At 33.7% G+C, this 23,970-nt stretch overlaps 1 protein-coding gene across 4 annotated transcripts in view; it reads left to right on the plus strand.

The window, feature by feature from the left end:
* Positions 1–23,970, plus strand: part of WDR7 (WD repeat domain 7) — a 374,749-nt gene that overhangs the window by 195,881 nt on the left and 154,898 nt on the right. For all 4 annotated transcript variants that reach the window (XM_057504212.1, XM_036918525.2, XM_036918526.2 and 1 more), the window contains one exon: positions 22,626–22,847. In XM_057504212.1, the coding sequence (XP_057360195.1) occupies positions 22,626–22,847 (222 nt within the window). The remainder of the gene's footprint in view (positions 1–22,625; positions 22,848–23,970) is intronic.

Raw genomic sequence — 23,970 nt, forward strand, 5'->3', positions numbered from 1 at the left:
TTTTGTATCCTAGACTCATCCATCAGAAAAGTCATTCTAGTACTTCTGGGAAACACTGGGTGAAGGATGGGCCAGAAAGCCAAGGGAAGCTTAGGGAAAATCTATGGAGGGAAACTGGGTGAATGATAAATAAGACCTCCCCCAACTTCCAACAACTCCCTAAAATTTCCACGAGTATCTCTGCGGAAATAATCAGTGTGCCCTCACATACTTTGAGTGCTCTGACTCATAGGAAATGGTTCTTTGTGTTTATTTATTCTACTGAAGAAACTACTGAAGAGATCATCTTCCATTTTTTTGAATACTTTATAACTTTTAAAAACTTTTTTGAACTAAGAAAGAATGATCCACATTTTACTTAAGTAGAAGATTTATTATTTATATTTCTAGGGTATTATCCTACAATTACTAAGAATTCTACCTTGCTACCTATGACATATAACAAAGTATTGAAGAGCCTTCGGTACTTCCTAAAATTCTTTAAGAAAAAAAAGCAAAACTTTGAAGCAAGAATTTAATGCCACTTTATGGTCCCCCCTCACTCATCCCCTGGTACATTTTTGAGAATTAGGTTATTAGCTGAAACCACAGCTATTATAAAATTTCTGCTAATGGCCACCTTTCCCCCTTATATAAATCTTTTTATTACCTATAAGGACAAAGTTACATCATATGAGGAAGATATCTTGTCTTTCTTCCTTCTAATTACTTCTTTCTCATCTTCAGCTAGCACTGAAGATCCATCAAGTACCTTTCTAGGAAAGAAACTTAAATTCTGTGGGTAGTATTGGCTCTATAATACTAAAATCCTCCATTAGTTCACTACCAAACATTCCAGAGTAATTATCTTCCTTTGAGGCAATATGTTGGGCTTCTTGCTTCTTTTGTATTAGAGAGAAAGGAAAGTACTACATACTGATTTCTGATTTCATATTTTCTATTGGAGCGTGGAACTCTTTGTGGGACATATTGGCAACAGGAAACCTTATGCGCAGATTCAGACATACATGCATATGTAAATACGTGTTGACAACACAGATCTTACACACTCATACACATGTATATATACGCTCACATATATGTACATAAGTGTGTGTGTGTGTGTGCACACACTTGTGCAGATGCATCCTGGAGTATTATGGAATACGCTCTGGGAATCTAAGAGGTAAAGACATGAAAAGTAGCAAATCACAAAGAACCCTTTTGATGCTACCGTGAGGCTTTGCACTAAGCAGTGTGGGAGCATAGGGGACAGGCCAGCTAACAGCTGACATTTCAGGTGCAACTTGAAAGGCTGTAGAAAGATTTGTCAGAAGAAAGTAGGAAAGGCAACTTCCTGTCCTCCATTCTCTATGGCTTCTTTTCCATCTCTTGAAGATTAGTAGTAATGCGGTATTTCCCAGAGTTCTCTGCTCAGTCCCCTTCTCTCTCCCCTTTTCCCTTGTAAACTTGGCCAGTTTCACAGCATTACTCATCCCGCAACAAGGAATAATTCCCAGTTTTCTCTCTCCAAACCTCATCTCTCTGCAGAGCTCCAGGCTTTTATTTTCAGCTGTTAGACTTAATCTGGCTGCCCTTAAGGTACTTGAAACTTAGTTATGTTCAAACTGAACTTACTTTATTAATGGCACTGTTCACCCATATTTGAAATTATAAAATTATGTCTGACTCTTTACCCTCTTGCACCTCTTGCACTGTTAAACACAGAGACACACACAATGTTTTTATTGCTGTGTAATATCGCTTCCAATGTCACTGCCACTACCCAGGTTTGTAGCTTTTAGTATCTGTTGTCTCTTACATCCCAGATCACGTAAATGCACAGTTCCCAGCATGATCTTCTTAATAATCACCATGTGATTAAAAATTTTTCACTGGCTTTTAGAATATAACTCAATTTCCTTAGCCTGATAGTCAAGGCCTCTGCATTCTAAAATCACTGAATGTTCTAGGCTCGGTTCCCACTTAGTGCTTTTAAGACCTCTATCTTGGGCCAGAGCAATCTGGTTCCTGTTTCCCATGACTGGAGCGCTCCTGCCATGTGCTTTATTCATTAATTCAACAAATATTTATTAAGCCTCTGTGTGCCAAGCATTGGATTAGGCTTTTGAGCAACATCGTGAACAAAATGACAGAAATGTCAATTCCTGTCTTCATGTAGCTTACATTCTAGCAGGAGGAGGAAGTTGTGGGGGGACGATAAACAAAGAAATTAATATATTTTATAGTATGTTAGAAGAAGGTATATACCATGGGTGAAAACAGCAGGGCCAAGGGGGTGTAAGAGAGAGGCTGGTGGAGATGGGGGGTGAGAATGGGAAGTAGGTAGGAGAGACCTCTACTTCTGTTATGGTTTCTTAATCTTTGGATGCACCCATTCTATGAAATCCAAATAGATTTAGGGACCTATCACGAATGGTACCTCCTCTGGCTCACCCTTCTTTCAATTGAATTCAACTGCCTTTGAATATCTATGGCTTTCTTACTGTTGTTGCCCTTGCTTAATGACAAGAATAACTTTCTTCTTTGGGTTTTAATTACGTGGTAATTTATCTTTGCTTTCTTACTAAGTTCTGAGGTCTTTGAAAATGGTGTTTACTATACCTGGTTTTTACTGTTTCTTTAAGGTAGTAGTTAAAAACATTGGCTTTAGAGTTAGTCTTGCCTGGGTTTGCGTCCAGGCTCCATCACTTAGTAGCTAGGAGATGTGGGCAGCTTATTCCAGACTGTGCCTCAGCTTCCTTATCTCTGATCCCTCTGAAGTTGATTGTTTCTTCCTCATTTTCTCTGTCAGTCTCTTGTTTGTCTCTTACGTTATCACACTTTGTAACTTGTAGTTATTTGCTGTGTGTTTGTCTTCCTTCCCTGAATATAGGCAGCAGGAAGCTGGAGAATGTTGTCTGTCTTATTCCCTGGAATGTCCCCCTCCCTCTTTGGATGAGTGGATGTTTATATGAGTCACATGAAAGTGTTTGGAACACTTTGGGTCTTATATAAATATACAGATATAGTTGGAGATGCCCAATGAACATTTGAGACCATTGAATACAAGACATCTTTTGTTAAAGCTCCTTAGTAGTGATGAAGAAAAAGAATATCCCTTCTTCACATGGTTTCTACTTTATCGTGGAAAGTCTGTCTCTTACACTTAGTCCACTTCCTTCTGTTTCCCTTAGACATCATGTAAGCATTCTCTAATGTCTTTATGCTTATGGTTTTAGTAGCATTGATTTTTTTAAGGAGTAACTAGTAGATAATTATAAGATATTTTGTGACTATAAAAGCAAAAAAAACCACCCCATTTTATAATAATGGATGGAAGAAGAGAGAGGGAAGGAGAAAGGGCTTCTACATTCTTTCATTGAATTTCAGCCCCTAAATATGTGGTAGTTCCTGGAATGATGGCAGTCAGTACTGATTCCCAAGCCCTCCGCCGCTGCTGACTGGAAATACAGAGTGATGGGTCTGGGCTTCCAAGAATATGTGACTGTCCCTGAGGGAATACTAAAATTAACCCATATTCTATCCAAATCTTATAAACCATTAATGCTTTATAACCATTAATCTCCATGTAATTTCCCTATGTAAATCAACCATGAGTGCATGGTTCAGTTTTACCGTCCCTAAATTTGATCTACATTTACATCTACTTAGACAATCTGAGCATTTCCCTCCCTGCCTCGACCTAATGCTTCAGTGCTTTCTTCTAATAAAAAAATCAATATATGCATCCAGCACTCATGAGTAACCCTATAATAATAAACAGAGTACATGCAATTGAAAAAAAGTAATTTCAGGAAAAAACTGATTATGATTGTGGTCAACCACAATCTTTTCAAAAATATATGTTGAGCAGTATTTCTAAGATAGTAATCCTTTTAATTTGATTATACCATTTTGAGAAATCCTTAATCATCATTAAAGTAATCTCTATTAAAATGATGTTTGGAGCTCTTTCCTTTCACACAATTAATAATGTGGTTAACCTAAGGAATTCTAGATTAAGATATTTTGAAATCTCCGACTTGATTCAATTTTATATTTCTTTTTCTGGTTCTCTTGATTTGATGAACACTTATGATGTGAACATATATGAAGGAGGGTATTTGCATTCTAAATCATCAATTTTATATCAAATAATAAGTGAAAATATTTCATGGTAACAGGTTTACCTTTTTATAAAAGTATACATTTATTTTCCTAGTAATACAATTGCTTTATTTTTATGCTGGCTACTTAGCATTCCTAATTGTCCATTTCACAAAATTTTCACTTTAAAAAATAAAATACGTTCTGAAAATATGAATTCTTTATTATCTTTGAAAACATCAATTTCTTATGCAAAACAGGGAATGTCCAATTCATATTATGCACTCTTTTACTAATCTTTGATGGTTGTACTTTGATAAATAAATAGATCATCTAAGATTCAATAGGCCAATTGCAGCATATAATAGCTATTCAGAGGCAATTAAACTGCCTTTTTTCATGCCGGCATGTGAGCCGCCCTTTCACAACCTTCAACTTGATTCGTGGTGATTCAAAATTAACTTAAAAGTCTTGTTTGCTGACAGCTTAAAGCTTAATTGACTGAAAGCCAAATAGAGTGTGTTCTGTATTCAGCACTAAGGCTATTGATAAAGCCCTGTGTAAATTGCGCATGGTGAAAGGCAGCGATTGGGCCTCCTGTTCTTGTATTAGTCCACAACTGGGCATTGCTGCCGTCAGGACCGCTTTGTCAAGTCTTTTATCACACCGGGTTAGCTCTCTCTGGAGTTCCTCCAGCGGCAGTGCCATCGAGTATTGAGCTCCTGCAGTACAGTGGGGCCTGCTGTAATTCTGTTACTTATTTGCGGTTTCATTTTTTTTCTTTAATATAGTATTGGCCTTTCATTTCTGAGCAGGACTATTGGTAGTCTGTCTCAAGAACCTACTGGTTTTCTCTGTGTGTCACTTTAGGGAAGAGCTGGGTATTTAGGTTTAAGGGTGTTGAAAAATAAAAATTTTAAGGAAAACAAGTATCATGATATTGAGTTGTCTCTCTTATGCAAGTTAAATCTAGCCCTTTAGAACATTTAATTAGGATAAGGAATGCATGCTTAGTAGCCTCGAGTGTAATATAACTATTACATTACACCAACAAATTACACTGTTGGAATCTTTCAGTACTTTCATACAAAAAATATTTCAGTGATTACTGTACCTTTTAGGCATGTGCATTTCTTTTTTTAAATTGATGTTTAAGGAGTAAATGAGATGGACTGTTAACATTTATTAGTATATTCTATAAAATTTCATAGCTGTGCCTTTTCCTCAAAAAAAGCCCAAGTAGATAAAATTGTATAGAGAGAAGATAATTTGTGTATAAATATTTATTAATAAAGAATGAACAATTCAGAAACAAATCTAAAACAATTTTCAGAAGCATTTTACTACCATTAGCTAGTATGTTTCTATATCTTGGAACTCTGTATACTTTATTTTTTAATGTGAAGATTTTGATCTAATGTTGATTTAATAATTTAAAAATGTAAGTTTACCATGTAATGTGTTTTGAAGATATTTCACAAATAATGTTTATGTTGTAAGTCTGCCTTTTTGGATTAAGTCTATGTGCAGTGACATTTAAATATGTTTGTGATGAATGCTCCCTTCTATTTTTTATTTCTTAATTTTATACAGTCAATTCTTAAATTCAGTATAACAGATTCAGTATATTATTTGAAAATTTTTCTTGCTTACCTAATGTCTATATTAATTAAATATCTGAAAAGTGCTAAAGCTTAAGTTGTTTATTTTATGTTCTTACATTTTAATGTAGTTTCAGTTTTTAAGACACTCAAATTAAAAATATAAAATCCTGTTTTGATGATAATCTTGATGGAAATAATATGAAATATGGGAATAATATGAAAATATGTTTTTTTCATTATTGTGTATTTCATATTTTATATAATGACATTACATCTTAGCCATTGGCAGAAAATGTCTTTTTCAATTTACTCTCTTTTTATTTTAGCCTAAGTCTTAGAAGTGGATATTGTTCTATCTCTTATTGATATTTTGGTAACCATGGCTATCTAATTTTACCTGCCTTCCAATTGATTTCCAATAAGGACCCAGTCTATTCGTAGAGAATCAGGATAAGTTGCAACTTGGTTTTAAAATGACTATAATTTAAAATAGTGTGTTACTCCTATGTGCTTTTCAATAAAATAGTAATCATGCTTCAAAATGTAAAATCCAGAGTACTGGTTTTATTGAAGTTTCACCTATATCCAGTGAGATTTTAGAGTCAGAATGAATTGCTTTTATTGATCATGTTTTCATATTAACAGTTAATCTAACATGTCTTTAAAGGCATGAATTATTTGAAAACAACATTTTGTTTCTCTTTCATAACTAGGTGTTTAGGGTATACAAAATATTTATATTGTTAGGGAAGGCAAATAAATCCCTTTTCTTATTTTTACCTTTAAAATAGGCTAAATTTAATTGTAGAGATAATAAATCAACCTTGTTTTAATTAAATAGCTGTAATGATAATAAAGTCTTATTACTTAAAATTTAGGATAGATGGTATGTTATAAATATTGATTCCATAGTCATTAAAAGATTAGCAGTAAGAGATTTTTGGTATAGATTCTGAAAGGAGTGAAAGCACTTGGTCAGACCTTCCTGACTTTGCTAGCACTGTTTTGTAGATTAAAAAACAAGAATTTACCTGAGGTTCTGAAAGAGTTCACTCATTTCAGGGGAGGTGAGATCAGAGTCAAGTTCAGTGTTGCAAATTTTGTAAATTACACATTTTTGAAAAAAATGTTACATTTTCTGGCAAATTATTACATTGCAAAACTGTATTTATTTATTGCAAAACTCTTCAAATTTTTTTAGATTCAAGGCTCTTCTAAGAAAGTTTGACTAATTTTTATTCACAATATTCATGCTAATTTTGGATATTCCCATTTTTCTAGTTTTCTGCACATTATACTTCTGTATAAGTAGATGAGTTTTAGTTTTACTATTTTTCTTGCATTTTTCCAAAACACTTTTTCTCTTTATAATGACTAGACCGTTACTTTGTTTTTTAACTATTTGATTGTTCAGTATAACTATTGGTGCATCTTAAAAAGTAAAAAGGAAAGGCTATTTTATATTCCATAACACATTGAATGTATTTCCCATTGCTGCATGTAAGAGAAAATTTGACCATCAAGAGTGAGATTTGGTTTTGTATTGCCTTCTTTAATATCTGAGCCTTGAAATGTTTTATAATTAAAATATAATATTATGATATTACTTGGGTAGTTTGGTAAATATTGTATTGAACTTGTTTGTATCTTGAAACTAACTTTATGTTGGGATATTGAGAGAAAAATAAAAAGTCATAGATTGCATGGAATGATAAGTAAACTGGAAAGTTTCTAAATATTATAGTTTATATATATAAAATGTGTACTTGGCATTTTAAAGTACTAATAGCTAAAAGGATACTTTTGTTTTGTATTTAGTTATTGAAGTATTCCTGGGAAAATGTCAGATGTCATCCACTTAAAGAAAATGTTCATATAATATCATCATCATCATTGAGGCTGAAATCTATATTAGAATTGAAAGTGAGAAGTTGTAAAATTGTAGATGAGATCATAAGTATCTGGCCATATATTTTTATATGAGCTTTTAAAAATGAAGAATAAATTAATGTCTTTCAGAAATGATATTTTCACTAATATTAGCTTGAAAATGAGAGGATTAGTATGATAGAATATAAGAATTAACTTCTTATAAGTACAGAGAAAATTACTTTGACCATCAAATTTATGCATATGGTCCAATAACATTACCAAATATGGATCATTTGCTGTTTTTTGCTTAATATTTCAGGTAATAGAAGATAAATATATCTTGATTTTCTCTCTCTACCTCATATCTAAAATAATGCAGGGTCCATCATAGTAGCTATTCAGCAATTGAGATGATCATGTATTGAAAGTGAGATATAAATAGCATTGATAAAAGAAGGATTCTTTCTAAATACATTCAGGATTAAAGCCAAGATTACTTCCTGATGAATTCTCTGTTGTGATTAACTTAATTTTATTTGGCTTATATATGATGCTGAATTATATATGATGCGGAATGGTAGGAAAGGCATCAGTTTTTATTTGGATAGATCAGACAGGACAGAGTTGACTGTAACTCAGAGTTGCCTTGTACAAAAGAGGCTGATCATTATGTTGATGTCCTTTTTACTAATCATTTGTATAAATTGTCTTCTGATCCAGTAATAAATACGTATTAACATTTTGGGCTATTTTTTTATATGAAAGGCATGGATGAACAGAACGGTTGAAACATCCCTAAGTGCTAATGAGTAGTCTATACTAATGCTTTAGTGGGTGCTGAACAAGTTTAGATGTTAAGCTTTTTAGGAAGAGTGAATGATAGCTAATGATTATTTAATGACAGATCTCTAGACTGAAAGGCATTTAGCACTCAAAGTATACTGCAAAGCCTATTTCTCAAAGCTTCAGACAGGTTTATTTGGTCTCACCTTGAATAGAACAGTGCTGTATTGATTTCATTGGTGTGGATTTAAACACAATATCAGCTTAGAATAGCACTAGTATGCAGTAGAAAATGATTGTCTTAACCCTTATGGTGACTCTAAGCTGTTCTCTGATATTATGACATGAACTTTGGAAATGATCATGAATTTATTTGCAATATCTGGGAGCCCAGTATGTCAGTTTTGAAACTAGTTGTTCATGTGAGCTTATAGTAGAAATTAACTTACAGGGAGGCTTATGTAGAGGTAACTAAAAGTGATAATTTTAATTAGTATTTTCCTCCATGTATTGCATTTGAAGACATTTTTCTTCTGTGGAGGTTGTTGATGTTTCTGTGGATGACATGGCTGTTAAATAATACATTACTTAAATATTTGGTCTCTGAGCAGTAATGTTTAGGTGTGGTACTTTGCATTTTTTTCAGTATGTTTCAATATTCTATGTATGCATTCCATGTAAAATCCAATTTAATCTAGTTACTTCATATACTTGATAGAGTTTCTCCCCCCAATTTTTATGTAGAAAATGTATATGTACCATTATTAGATAGTATAGTCCAAAACTTATTTTAAGAATTTTCTCTAATTATAAATTTGGTTTGTTTGTTATTTTTTTGAGAAACATTTTTAATTATGCAGGATTTGAAGATACTGAACGGATATTTGTCTTGGAGCAGGTGTCAAATATTAACTAGTTTCTCTATGCAACGAACACTGACATATAGGCCCATGAAGGTTCTGGAGGTCAATCTGGAATGATGTCTCCGTGAGTCTCTACTCTTTGTGCCCTTCACCTTGTCACTTGAACACTTAACTACTTGACCTTTCTTACTTATAAAATATGGGCATTGCTTTGATTAGAAGAGATCTATGATCCCCATTTCCTCCAAAATTCCACACTAACAGTCACCTAATCTTGGACCTGTGAGATGTTTTACAAACTCTGCTTCTGATTTGTTTTCTTTTCCTTTTAAATTTTTTATGGTATATCAGCTTTGCAGAAGAATTTGGAAAGTGATTGTAGTCAACATAAAATTATGTTATAACAAAAACAATATTAGTAGATATGTGAAGTACCCCAAGGCAGCAGATGGAATTTATGTGGGCCTAATATTTTTCTGATTATTTGAAAGATGGACTTGAGGTTTTTCTGTTGTTTCTGTGTTTTAAATGGGGAACCTTTTACCTTTGACAAATTTTGAGTTGCTGTTGTTTTATCATAAGCCAATACTGTGTCTTATTATTTGAGTATTTTGTAGAAGTCAAAAACATGGGATAAAGTACTAGAGAAATTATTCAGTTTTTTCTTTTATAATAAGAGAAATGATTTTATTTGAGAAAAATCATAAGTACATGTTAAATTCTTGCTTTAGGTTGTTTTCACCTACCTGTGTTGAACTCATATTCTGGCAGTTTGCAGCGCTGACCCTGGTGGTCTTGTGGCAGTGGTGGCAAGAGTTGTCAGTAAATTTTATCTTCCCTTGATCTGGTATTTCTTTTTCTTTTTTCCTGCCAAAAAGTCTCAGAGCAGTTAAATACAATAAGAACCATCCTACATTTATGTGTGTATCCAGCATCAGTATACGTGTATTTTCTAAGTTTTACATATGAAAGTATCTCGGTGTCTATTTAAAAGATGAATTAAGAAAAGAGAAGATTATAAAATTACCTCTTCACAGATCCTAAGTAACCTAATGATTTGACTTAGGTAGACTTTTGAGGAAATGGTTATGAATTATCATGCAGCAGGAACAGATTAAAAAAAAAAAGAAACCAATGTTTTAAAATGATATGACATCTTACAAACTCTAATATCTGACTACATACATGTCTAGGTTAAAACGTTAAATTTTCTGTCAGTGTTCATTTTAAAAGTGGTAGCTTTTCCAAATCCATAGTGAAAACAAATCAATGGCTTAGATTTCCAAGATCTCCAGGTGCATGTATCTTGCCTTCCTCGGTTAAGTCTTGGAAGGACTGTGCAAAAACTCAAGCCTCAGGATTATTTTAGTTTGATATGTGCAGGATAGGCAACTCAGATCCAAATTATAAATGGAATTAATTAATTAACAGGAGATCATATGAAATAGTTACATGAAATAGAGTATTAGTAAACTTAAATATCCATAATATGCTTATTTGAGAAGGTATACAAAGAAAACATATAAACAGGAAAAAGGTCTGTGAAAAAAAATATTTGCCAAATAACAACTTGGGACAATTTGATAGACTAGTTATCTGCATCTTAAAATGATGAAATGTAAATTAATAAAGTCATTTATAATAATTTTAAAGGCACATAATTCTCTTCATATGTGGCTTAAAAATTATGAAAGCATAAACATGTAACAAGATCAGAAATGAAAATCCTGTGTAGCTATCTAATAACAATATAAACTTTCCATTTCTTTAAGCTGAAGCTACTTAGAAAACTCACTGAAAAATGGGCGTAAATTTCATTTACGCATATACATATTCCTTAGGGTATAAATGGACTACTTTTACTATCGGTTGCAGGTTAATACTGCGTATATTCTAAACAGCTTGAGGCTATGGGTTATTGTGTTAATGGCTTTTTGACTTTGAACACAAGTGCTTAGTTTTTGCCCCTTTTTTTCCCAAAGCTTTTCTTTCTTGGTCATCTATTAATGTGATTAGTAAATTAAAACTTAGAACTTTGCTTTGGGCTTAACCACCACAACTTTGCCCAAATCTGCTAATCATTCAAAGGTCTAGCCATTAATTCCCAAGATACTATGTTGACCCTGACTCTGCTCCATTATTCCTAATTAACATTTCACTTATAGGGAACAAAACAGATGAAAAAAAACATGTGAAATAAGGTGATTGTTTTTCAAAGCCAGAGATAACATTATAAAGTAATTTACTGAGAAAAATAAAAACAAAAAATGCCTTAGAAATTCTGATTTACTGCACACTTTTTCAAAACAGTATTTTTAGTTACATGTCATTGTTTCATTATTATGACCTAAATGTTTAGTAATTCAGAAAAATGAATAATACAAACACTTCTTATAAATGCACAGATATACATGTTAACTTCTCAAAGGTAGAACAAGGCAGTTATCCCTTTTGATAAAAGTTATCCCTTTTATATCACTGAGTTGATGAAGATAATTATCTAGGTGAGAATATTTTTTCAGTAAATCCAGTGCCTGAGTTGTCATTTTATGAATAAAAATGATCTCAGATGTAACAATTAATTTCTCACTGTGCAGTTGAAAGTGAGAAGTATGAAATCTTCATAGAAGATATTCTAATAGTCCACAATGTCATCTCATGTGTTCCATTTGATCATTTAAAGAAACACGTTATGTCTACTCCAGTATTTTTATAAGTAGATCTCATTGCAGAAGCTTTCTCTGAACATTAACTGTATGAGAAAGATTATTTATGAGAATAATTTGCTGTTTTCAGATTCATATGATTTTACAAGCAACTAACCACTATTTCTGAATGATTTCTTTCCTCATGAAAAAGCCAATAATGGTCTTCTTAAAGTTACAATTTGTGGTTTTTAATACTTGACAGGTATCTGAGATTGACCTTTGAAAGGTAAAGTGAACCAAGAATTGAACATGATCCTTGATAATTATTAACTACAGGATTTCTAATTACATAGATGTTTTAGATATTTGGAATTTTTTTAAATCTCAGTTTCTCCCAAACTGAGAATCTTTACACTAAAAAGAGAAGGAAAAAGAATTGAGTTTTTAATGTTCAGGTAGAGAATAAAGAGAAAAGTACGATAATGCAGATCATGGGAAAACAGATGTAGAACTTATCTGTGTGAACAATAAGAAATTGTTACAAGAATTACTTGAAAAGCATACAAGTTTTTCTCAGAGCTTAAGGTTTCCAGTTATCAAAAAAATAGATGGACTATGCTCAAGATAGTAATAATATTGTTTCGCTTGGGAAAAAAAATAATTTGAATTAGGCAATTTTTAAAAATTTTATCTAATATTGTGGAAAACAGATTGGATAAAATTTTCGTCAAATGTGCGCAAGGGCGCGCGCACACACACACAATACATATATGTATGTGCAAGACGCATTACTTTTCAATGGCTTAATCAGCAGCTCAGAAAGATCTATGAATTTGCAGGACCTCTGACATTCCAGCAGGGGGCTATCGTGCATACGTACAAATTAGTGGCATGTTTATTTACTTCAGTTTTCCAGTGAGGGGAAAATAGTGCAGCAGCAGCAAAAACAGCGAAAGCCTCGTAAAGGGGAGCGACTTCCCTGTGTTCCATCTGTAGGTGTGAGGAAAACACTGGCAGATGCGTCACACAGCAACTAAAATGTTTTTACTACAATGCAGGAAACATCTGTTTTTAACGGAGTGAATACTGAAAGTATTCTACACACACGCAGTAGCTTTGGTAATAATGTGAAAGTTTGGAAGTAAATGTCGAAGTGCCCACGTGATTGTCACTTTTAATCAGTTTATCTTTTTTTTCCCAAGGAGGTAGAGAGGAGGAGTCAGAGAACTTGCACTTCAATTTTTACTTCAGGTGCACAGGTAGAAATTTACATGCATATGACTACCTACAATTAAAATCTTTTCCATATTGTCAAAATTTGTTTGCCATAAAAAATTAAAATTGCGGGATTTGCAATGCTCTGAGTTGTGCCAACAAATGAAAAAATGATGTAATGTTCATATAAAAGCACTTGGAATAAGAAAAGAACTTAATTACATACACTGGCAATGGTATAGACCCACAGATTCTCTTCATCAGCTGTTGAAACCTGGAGAACAAGGTCTTTGAGTCCTTCTCACACATTGACTTGCCACCAATCTATGCCTATTTGTGTTCCTGTTTAACAAATTCATTTAAGAATTGGGCTATAATGGATAACCAAAGTTTAATTAGTAGACAGCTGGAGCATTTTCAATTCTTTTAAAACCAAATTGTTATAAACTGAATTAATAGTAAAAGATTTTTGCTGATTTTTAAGATTTTTCTCCCTGTTGTTAAAGCTTGGTTGGAAGATTACTGTTAAGTATCTGGCAAAAGCTGACATTTTTATGGCATTGTACTTTATCAGATTTAAGAAGAGCAAGTAGGTGTGGAAAATGTTCTGGCCAGATATATGTGGAAATAATTTATTTGCACTGTGGAAATTCCACTGAGGGTCATTTTTCTTATTATGATTCTAAAACGTGGACAACACCTTCTAAAAATCTCAAATATATAGTTCTAGCTCACTTAGGTTTAATGTTTAATGTCTTGGTGCACTAAGAATGCTATATACTTGTTTGTGCATATAATTATATAATTATATGTGGTGTAAAGTTAACCTATTTGATTAGGACCATATAGTGATTATTAAAAAGGCACATCTTAAAAATGTTAATATTCCTGTAAGCCACCAGGTTCATCAATTTAGATAGTAGGAGGAAACAAGTTATTCTGATTAAAGTACATCTAAGAAAAAATTTGAACTCAACTTGCTTTTGAAGATATAGTTTCTTTTAGATACTTCTGTTTATGTTCCGAAATGTTTCTAAATGTATTTTGGGCATATTTCACTGTCATACTATTTTTAACTCATCTTCCCTTAATATATAATCTTATATGATGATAATCTTATATATACATTTTTCATAGCATCAGCTGATAATGTCACATCACATTAAAGTGTTCTTGGGGCCAAGAAAAGAGAAATAGATGAAAAGTCAGAAGAATATTTTACTGGTCTGAAAATAGAAATAAATCTTTGTAGTTTTATTGGCTAACATTTGTAGAGCTTTGAATGATATATATGTTAAGACTATTAAGCCTATCTGCATACATTGTAAATAGTAAATCATGTCTCTTAATTCTGAAAGTTCTCTTGTCCTCAAGATTGCCCATATTAACAAAGTTCACCTTGGTAAATTTACTTTGTTCTTTAATGATTAATGAAAACCTAATATTAACAAATACGCTGTATTAAATAAAACACAGTTGTAAAGAACCATAATAGAAACTAATTACGATCTTAATCCAATTTATTAGTCTCTCCATGCTGCTCTTTAGTTTTCTGATGTGATATCTGCAACATACTCTCTTCTCTCTTCTGATCATTCATACAAAGTCTTACAAAGTCACTATTCATATACAATATACCTTATTAAATACAAATTGTATTTTTTGCTTTGCTAGTGCATAGTAAAAGCAATTCATTGCTATACATATAATTCCAAAACATATTATTAAATATTGAAAGAATATAGAAAAACACTGAAAATTATATTTTCATCATCATGAATAAATAGAATTTCTGAATTTCCAAAGTGGTATTTAGGGTGTATTGAAATTCATGTCAAATTCAGAAAATATTCATATCATTGTTAGCGTCACTTGGGCTCAGTTATACGTATGTGCCCAGAAATTTCTGGCATTAAATTGGTTATGCCAAATCATTCTGAATATAATGTTTTGGTTAAAAAAAACCTATTATATGTTTATGATATAGTTTTAAATCTTTTAAAATACAGTTATAGTCTTAGAGTGAACTGTGATTGAATTCAACCACATTGCTTTATTAAATTTTACTAGAATTTTAAATATCAAACATACATAAACCTGTAAAAAGTATTCTGATACTTAATGCTAAACAAAGAATCAAATTTTTGAAAACAGTTTTTCCAGATCAAATCACACAGTTCTTAAACTATATTCTCAGAGAAGTAAATTGTTGGCATCTTCTTATCTAAGGATTTAATACTGAATACAATAACAGAGCTCCATCAATATATGGCTAATAGCAGATATAAAGTATCTGCTGGTAGTCCATCTCTCATAAAACCACCTTTAGCCTTAATTCAAATCCATTGATTCCTATTCCAGTTAAAACTGAAGAACTTAATATGTCTTTTAATCCTTTTATTGTAAGCTAGGATAAAATTAATTTTACCCTGGAACTGCACAAAGCCAATTAACATGATCTTTAGAGTTATTTAGTAAAGTGCTTCAAACTGTTAAATTTATCTTGACCCCTTGGTTGCACTCCCTGACTGCTTTTTAAATGAAGTAATCAATATCTCACAGCCCTTTAAATAGCTTAAACTTCTCAAATATTTTACCTGTGTTCTAGTTAAGCTGTAAGTAAAGTGTTTACTCCTGTTCGTCTAAATCTAGAGTCAATTATGCTGAATCTAAAGACAATTATGTACTTTTGGGGAACCTGTATGAGTTAAGTCATTGTTTTAATAAAATCAAAGGCTCATATTTTGTTTAAAGTAGCCCAGTAATGAGGAAACATTATTCACACAGAATGAGACTTCTGTTTGCAACTTAAAATTTAGAGCACTTATGTTCTTTGCCATTACATGTAGCTTCTGTTTTCTACACAGGACTAGTTGAAGGTATTAATTTTCTTACTGGGATAGGGTGATCAACCGTCCTGTCAAGAAAATGGATCTCCATGTCAACCCTTTAGCATGATTAAATGGAGGCATGTCTCTGTGAAAAAAATACCAGACTTTCATGAGACAAATGAAACTGTAGGAAGGTCTACTTTTACAGAATTATTTTATTTTTAATTTCTCAGAATCTTCCATTTGGCTGTCACTTTTATAGGACAACATTGCAGCTAATTATATATTTCATGTAATATTTTAGACAAAGCACAGGCAAACCCAGTAATTCAAAATGTTTCAAAATCTGAAAAAGAATCAGAAATTGCTGTGGTATTCTTAGAATAGTAGTAGGGTGGGCATCTGTGCCTTATACAATTACTCATCAGTCAATGTCTCTTTTAGGGGATCTGTTTTTGCTTTTCTTGTTAACGAAGAGCTAGGATGGTTTCAGATCTGAGTGTACTGATAAAAATTACATATACAATTTCAGCATTAGTAATTTTAATAGCTAGTTGGACAGTGTTCTTAGGGGACTGTGCATATGCCAAACTTTCAGTTACATCAAGTGATATACTTGACAACTAATTAACTCTTCATATTTTGGGCACTTAGCAGAGGGCACCTGTTAGGATTCTTTCTGTTAGCTTAAAGACAAAATTTACAAGTGACTGTTTGAAAGCACATTATTAAAACTTCCCTTAAGTCATCACTCCTTCCCGAGAAGTGGGATTTAAGACAAGATTGAGGTAATTAAACAAAAGGAACATAGAGAAGGTGGGGCACCAGGGCTGGAGGTGGAGCTCTCCAAATGCCCCTGTTGTTCAGTTTTCTCCTGGAAGCAGCCCATGTGTGCCTCTGGGTCCCCCTCCCCCTTCCAGCAGTGGCCGTTGCAGAGGCTGAACGGCTGGGGTCAATGCCTTGCCTATTGATCGGTATCCCCGCAGTCTCTTGCTCCAGCAGCTGCTTCACTGGCTTCTTTCAGGGCCTGCTTCAGGACATTAGAATAGAAATCCATAACCAGAGCTGTGCTCATCCAAGCAGGGGAAGAAACTAAATTAAATGGTATAAAACAATCTTGGATCAGGAGTTTGTGCCAATTCATCTTGATCTAAGATGTCACACCGGGCTCTCTGTCTGAGCACCTGGGCTAGAGGCAGCCATAGTGAAAATAGATGGAGCTGCGATCATTCATTTGTCAGCTAAGGAGCAAGGCAGCGGTTAGCAATTCCCTTCTGCAGAGGTCAGCTGACAGAACAATCAGTGCAAGTGCAGAATAGAGCTTTCCTTTGAACTATTGTTATGGAGCACGCTCTTGCTGAGACGCGGGGGAGGGGAGCTTGGCTGGCTTCCTGTGTCAAGAATTCTAGGGAAAGATAAAATACGTACGAGGGGAATCTAGAGGTAGTTGGACAGAGCCCTCTGTCCTGTGTCTGTTCTTGTACATCAGTTGACTTTAAATGCATGTACTGAAATGTAGATTGTCAAACTGTTAAATATCACTTTGTTTAGAATTTGGGTTCATTTTCATCCTTCTAAACAGAGAGGCAGCGATTATTGATTTTTTCCTCCTTAGAATGGGTGATCTTTTAGGTTTTCTCCCCCCTTTAGTTATTATGACTACCACCCCTACTACTATTCTAACAATACCATAGCAATTTCAGATTCTTTTTCATATTTTGAAACATCAGACAGATCAGCATCATACTTTGAATCTGTAATTCTGTGTACATGCTAATACTTGCAGTAACATTTCCTCTTTGTCTTTTAAAACTAGAAAAAATTCCATGAAAAGAGTGAAATGCATACTATGCTATCAGATTAGGAGATTATTAATATTACTTAAATATTTTTAAATACTTTAATTGAGGCTTTTTATAAGAAAGGTTGGTTCATGAAATATGTCTTACCATGACCTTGGAAGTGATGAAGTAATTTTTCGACGACCTTGGAAGAATGTCATTGTAAAGCAGTCTGCAAGTGCTTTGAAGTATACTATTAAAAAATTAGCAAATTAGGAACCTGAGTAAAAAGTGAAATTTTATATGAAAGAGAGTGTTTTTTAAAGATGAATCTATTCTTCATGGACTCATTATGGATTTTGTTTTTCTTTATACTGCTTAAAATACTGACAGCAAATTTCCAGAACTAACCTTCTTTGAACAATAAAGCATGACGTGCAGAAGCTAGGAACCTATAGCACCAACAGCGCTAAAGTATTTTTGTTCTCAGTTGTGCCAGACTTTGCTTGGAACCCAAATAAACAGGACCTGCTTCTTGAAACAGGAAACTCTTTGGTGTGACCATCTTAGTTTTCTAGATAACCAACCTTCTATTTTTCCTTAAGTATTTTAATGCTGTTTTCTTACCCAATTATTCCTTTCTAACTCATAAATTCTATATAATATCCTACCATTGCCATTTCAGAGACTCAGCTAGGTCCTGCTGCCCACATCTTGGTCTGCCTTTCAGCACAGCTAAATAAGTAGAATTTAAAATGTATACTAAACATTTTTTTTTGACCCTAAGTATTTTTTATTCAGCCTTTGCAAGGGACATACCTACCTCTCTTGAAAGGGTTTTTTCTTTTTGTGTAACTTTAGTTTTAGTTAATTTTTACTAAAATTTTTACTTGTTTTAATTTAGATTTTTAAAAGAACTCAAGGCGTGACATCTAAATCTTTCTGCAGTGTTAACGTCAATGACCCAGACCTTACCGTGGATCTTAAAGCTGTCCTCTGCATCTCCTCTTTAAGATCCCAAGACCAAACCAACCTTGATCTCTCACTTTGATTTCTATTATACGCTCCTAACTGATCACCTTACTCCCAGCATTCTTCATACAGGCTCAGAGTGGTTTTCTAAAACCCTGAATCTAATTAGGTCACTCTGTGGCTTAAATCCTACCTTGAGTATCTTTCCATTATTTGTGGGACAAAAATTGAAATGTGAATGTGATCTGTGTAAGGATGGAGGCACCAGAAGAAGGGGTGAGCACGTCGGACACTGATGATGTGTCGAAGTCCCCAGCTGCTGCCCCTCCCAACCTGAAAAATGTGCCTTAGGCCAGCCAATCCTCGGGCCGCTATAAATCTATGCTCTGCCTCCCGCTACCTTCTTTAAAAACTCCCCGCCTGTCTAGTTGCACGTGACTTCTCCAGCCTCTACTTTCGCAGACTGGTGAACCTCGCCCGGGATTGCACTCAAATAAACTGCCTGGCCCTTTGTTGCCTCTCCTCGCCTGCTTATTTCGGTTAGAATTTATCTTACAGAATTTATTTTACAATCTGTAGAGCCGTCTACATTCTGGCCCTTGCCTGCCTCTCTTATCTGTTTTCTGCCATTCTTCTCTTGGCTCAAAGAATTCCAGCCGCATTACCTATCCTTGAATTAGAAATCAACAAATTCCTTCATGCTTTAGGTTCTTAAACATACTGTTCTTTCAGTTTCTATTGTCTTATTGATTTTGTAACCTATGTATTTTTAATTCTTGTTTGGTATCCTCTAAGTTCAAGAGAACAGAGATTTTGCTTTTCTCATTTCTTGTTAATTTACATCTAGCACCCCTGGTTCTTACTATTTTCCATCTGATCATTGTGTGAGTTTTCTTTTGGTTCTGTTTGACACCAGTCTTGTTTTACTCCACAATTAATCTTCCTCTGCTGCTTTCATGATCTCTCTAACAATGAATAAATCTGATATCACTACCCTTATGCAGAATTGTTCAATAGCTTTCCATTAACCAGAGGTTAAAAGTCTTCAACTTGCTATGCAAAGGCCTCTCATAGTTTGGTACCCTATGTACCCTCCCCTGTTGTCATTCCCCTGCCTTACCTCCAGTTACCATGTGATGACATACCAAAACAAAAACAAAAACAAAAAACATCTATACTTATCCAGAGCTTCCCTACTGCTAATGTCTTGGCATACTGAGCTCTTTGGGCCTTTTGTTTTATTGATTTAATTAATGTATAGAGCAAAGTACTGAAAGGGACCAGAAAAGCTGGATGGATTATGAGAAAGAGCAGAAAGCTGATCTCCAAGATGACTCCAGAAGTTCATTTTTTAAATCCCTCTGTAGCAAATATGTAGCCATGTTGGATAAAATATACAAATAGAAAACCAAAGAGACATAACCAGTCTCTAGGAAGATGTCTCTGTGGGCAAGTAAGGGAACAGAAATGCAGTGATCTGGTCGAAACCCTTAGCTGAAGCCAGGCTTTTGGCTTCTATGAGCTGAAGAAGATTTACAATATTCCATGAATAAAGTTAAAGCCAGGAGCTAGGCTAATAAGGCTTCCTCAGTTCCTCAAAAGACATTGAAAGGATATGCATATATTGCTACTCAGTTAAAATTGATGCTGTTTTGTTAAAGGAGAAGAGGAAAATGGATATTAACTATGTTCCTGGCAGTGTTAACCATAATAGAAGATAATGAAAATAAGTGAGTGTGTTCAACCTAAGAACCTAGAAACAAAACAGAGAGAATAGAGAGAAAACATAAAGAAAATAGGAGAAAGAAATAATAAAAAATAACCGAAGAAGTTAGTGAAAGAGGAAGAAACAATATAATCAAAAAACCAAAGTATTTTTTAAGAATCTGAATAAATATATATTTCCAGCAAAACTGATCAAGAAAGGCATGAAAAGTAACATTAGAGAAGGCACAAATAAACAATATTTAAAAGGAACCATAGCAACTGATGCAATTGAGATATTATAATCATAGTAGTATGATTTCACATCAATAAATTTTTCAATTTAGATTAAATAGATAATTCTTTCAAAACTGTAAGTGGTCAGAAATGAGAAGAAATAGAAAGCCAAACTAAAGTAACTATTAAAGAAGATGAATTGATTATAAAGAATATCCCTTCCTCCACCCTGTTCCTTCCCTTCCCTTCATTTCCAGCCCCTAAATCTAGGAGGGGACTGGCGTGAGACACAGGCCCTGATAACTCTAGAGGAGAATTTTCATCAACTTCAGGAATCCTTCAAGTGGTTTTAAGAAGTGGAGAGGAGGGCGGGAGAAGGAAAGTTACTTAACCCAGTTTTTTAGGCTTGTATTAAATTGCTACCAAGGCCTGACAAGTATAGTATATGAAAAAAAAATTATAGTCCAGTCTCATGATCATAAATGTAAAAAACTCTATAGCAAATTTACTTCAGAGTCTATTGGGCTGCTTATCTATCTACCTACCTAGCTATCTGTTGATCACCATCTGTATGTGTTATATGTACATTTATAACATTTAACATTTCTAGTAACATTGATATGGTTATTTAATGAAATTAAAAAGTATTGAATAAGATCAGGATTGTGGTGACCTCTAGGGCATGAAGGAAAGATAGTGAGGTCAGGACACAGTCTATAGTGGACTTTCGTTATGGCCATATTAGTATTTTTTTAATATGTTAATTATTTGACAAAATCTGAAGCACCTATGGAAAAACAGTAGGATTTTGTAAGGTTGGGAAAAAATTATTAAGAAGCAGTGTTTTATATAGTAGGAATGTAATTTCTCATTGTCTCCTATTTATTGACACTTTAACGAAGACTTGAAATTGTTTTGCATTACGTTCGGGGTGTCATGCTGGTGTTTCTTCTGAATATGAAGTTATGCTGGGCTTTGCCCACGTTATAAGTACTTCTTCAAATGGCTGGTTGTGCTCTGCATTCTGGTCCATCTGGACAAAATATTCACCCTTTGCCTCTTCTTAATTCCCTGTCCCTGTTACTGCCTGGAAAACTCTTGAGTCTTAACTTCATCATTTCCTCCTTTGTGAACAGGCTCTTCTTTTCTCATGCACTAGCTTCTTGAAAACCTGGACCTTTTATTTTCATGTTTATAATTCCCTGGCCCAAAGGAGATGCCCAATAAATATTTGTTAAATTAGTGCACCAACTAGTAAATGAGTTAATGAGCAATCTTTTTAAAAACCATCTTTATTGAGATATTATTTATTCATAAAATTCATCCTTTTAAAATGTAGAGTTCAATGCTTCTTAGTATATTTGGTGTTGCAGATACCACTATAATCTAATTTTAGAATATTTCATCTCAAAAACCCACTACTCATTAGCTGTCATTAACCATTTCACCCTCATCCCAGGCCTAGGCAACCACTAATTTACTTTCTGTCCATATAGTAAGTGGAATTATACAATATGTGGTCTTTTAATGACTGGTTCCTTTCCCTTAGCATAATATTTTCAAGGTCATCCATGTTGCCACATGCATCAGTACTTCATTCTTTCTTATTGCTGAGTAATATTTTTACTGGATGGATATACCATATTTTGTTTACCTATCCATCCGTTGATGAACATTTGAGTTGTTTCTACTTTTTGGCTATTACAAATAATGCTGCTGTGAACATTCACATACAAGTCTTTGTATGCACTTTTGTTTTCATTTCTCTTGTGTAGATACCCAGCAATGGAATTACTGGGCTCTATGGTAACTCTATGTTTAGCTTTTTTGAGGAACTGCCAAACTATTTTCCCAAGATTCCCAAGATTCATGCTTTTTTTTTTGCATGTGGATAACCAGTTGTCTCAGTGCCATTTGTTGAAAAGGCTCTTCTTTCCAGAAAGAGCAATCCTGAATGTTTTTCTAATAGTATGTCTTTTTTATACTGATGTTCTTTTCATTTATATTCTTCTGTTTTGGTTTTCAGGTTGCTTATCAAGTGTCCCACAAATGAAAAAGATTTCCACATCTTATGAGGAAAGACGGAAGCAAGCTACTGCTATTGTTTTACTGGGAGTAATAGGAGCTGAATTCGGTGCTGAAATTGAACCTCCTAAACTGTTGACCAGACCTCGAAGCTCTAGTCAAATTCCTGAGGGATTTGGTTTGACTAGTGGTGGATCCAACTACTCACTGGCCAGACATACTTGTAAGTTTTAAAAGTCCTCATGCTGAGCTACTGCTTCTCAGTACATATTATTTGTTAACAAAATCTCAGAATATTGTGTGTGTGTGTATTATGCATATATACATATATACACACACAGATATACATATGTGTATATACACACATATATTACACATATATATTTTTAAAAGACTATGAATGAGGAATTATGAATTACATTTGTAATTTTAAAAATAGTCCAATAACAGTTTTTAAATGACTAAAAATTACATTCATAGCTCAAAATACGTCTTTTATACTGATGTCTTTTGGCTCTTCAATGTTGGAATTCCTTTAGGTAAGGTCAGAATGTTCCTATCATATTGCAGAATCATTTCTAATAAATTGTGTCGCCTTAAGGACCAAATATAATCCTACTGAATACATCACAAGATAAGTCTTTGTAAAACAAATTATAATGTGTTCTTTTGGGTTTGTGGCCTTTAAGCAAGTAAAGAAGATATATGTTACTTTGTTAGTTATGACAGTGGAGAATTTCACTGGAAAATTGTCACATACTTTTGCTGTGAAACCAAGGAGCCATATTAGTGGCTTTTATTATTAAAGGCCCTTACAGACTTAGCTGCCTGGTTTCCCCACCCCTTTCTTTAGACTTTTAACTAAACAAATACGTATTAGTGATTGGTAATCTCTTGATCTCTTTTGACATTGAGAATCAGAGTAATAATAACAATATCACCACCAACAATAAAACTACTAATTCTTTGAGCATGATTTTAAGCTCTTTATATTCATAAGCTCACCTAATCCTCATAATAACTATGAAGTGGGAGCCTTAATTATCTCCATTTGACATATAAGACTAATTGGGCACAGAGAGGTGCAGTTATCCTGGCAGAGATCACAGCCCTAGGAAATGGCGGGTTTTGTCTCAATAATCTGTTGGTTCCAGAGCTCATGACCACTATGCAAACTGCTTCTGTTCAATGAATGGTTTCTAGAGGAAAGGGATTTAATCACTAACAGGTGTTATTACTTTATAATTTAAAAAGTACTCCCTTTTCTATCCCCTCATTTGATCTTCAAAATAGAAATGAAGACTTCTGCAAAGTGGTTCAGCTAAAAAGTGGTAGAACTTGGACTT

The sequence above is a fragment of the Manis pentadactyla genome, chromosome 6, assembly GCF_030020395.1.
Source record: "Manis pentadactyla isolate mManPen7 chromosome 6, mManPen7.hap1, whole genome shotgun sequence".
Lineage (NCBI taxonomy): Eukaryota > Metazoa > Chordata > Mammalia > Pholidota > Manidae > Manis > Manis pentadactyla.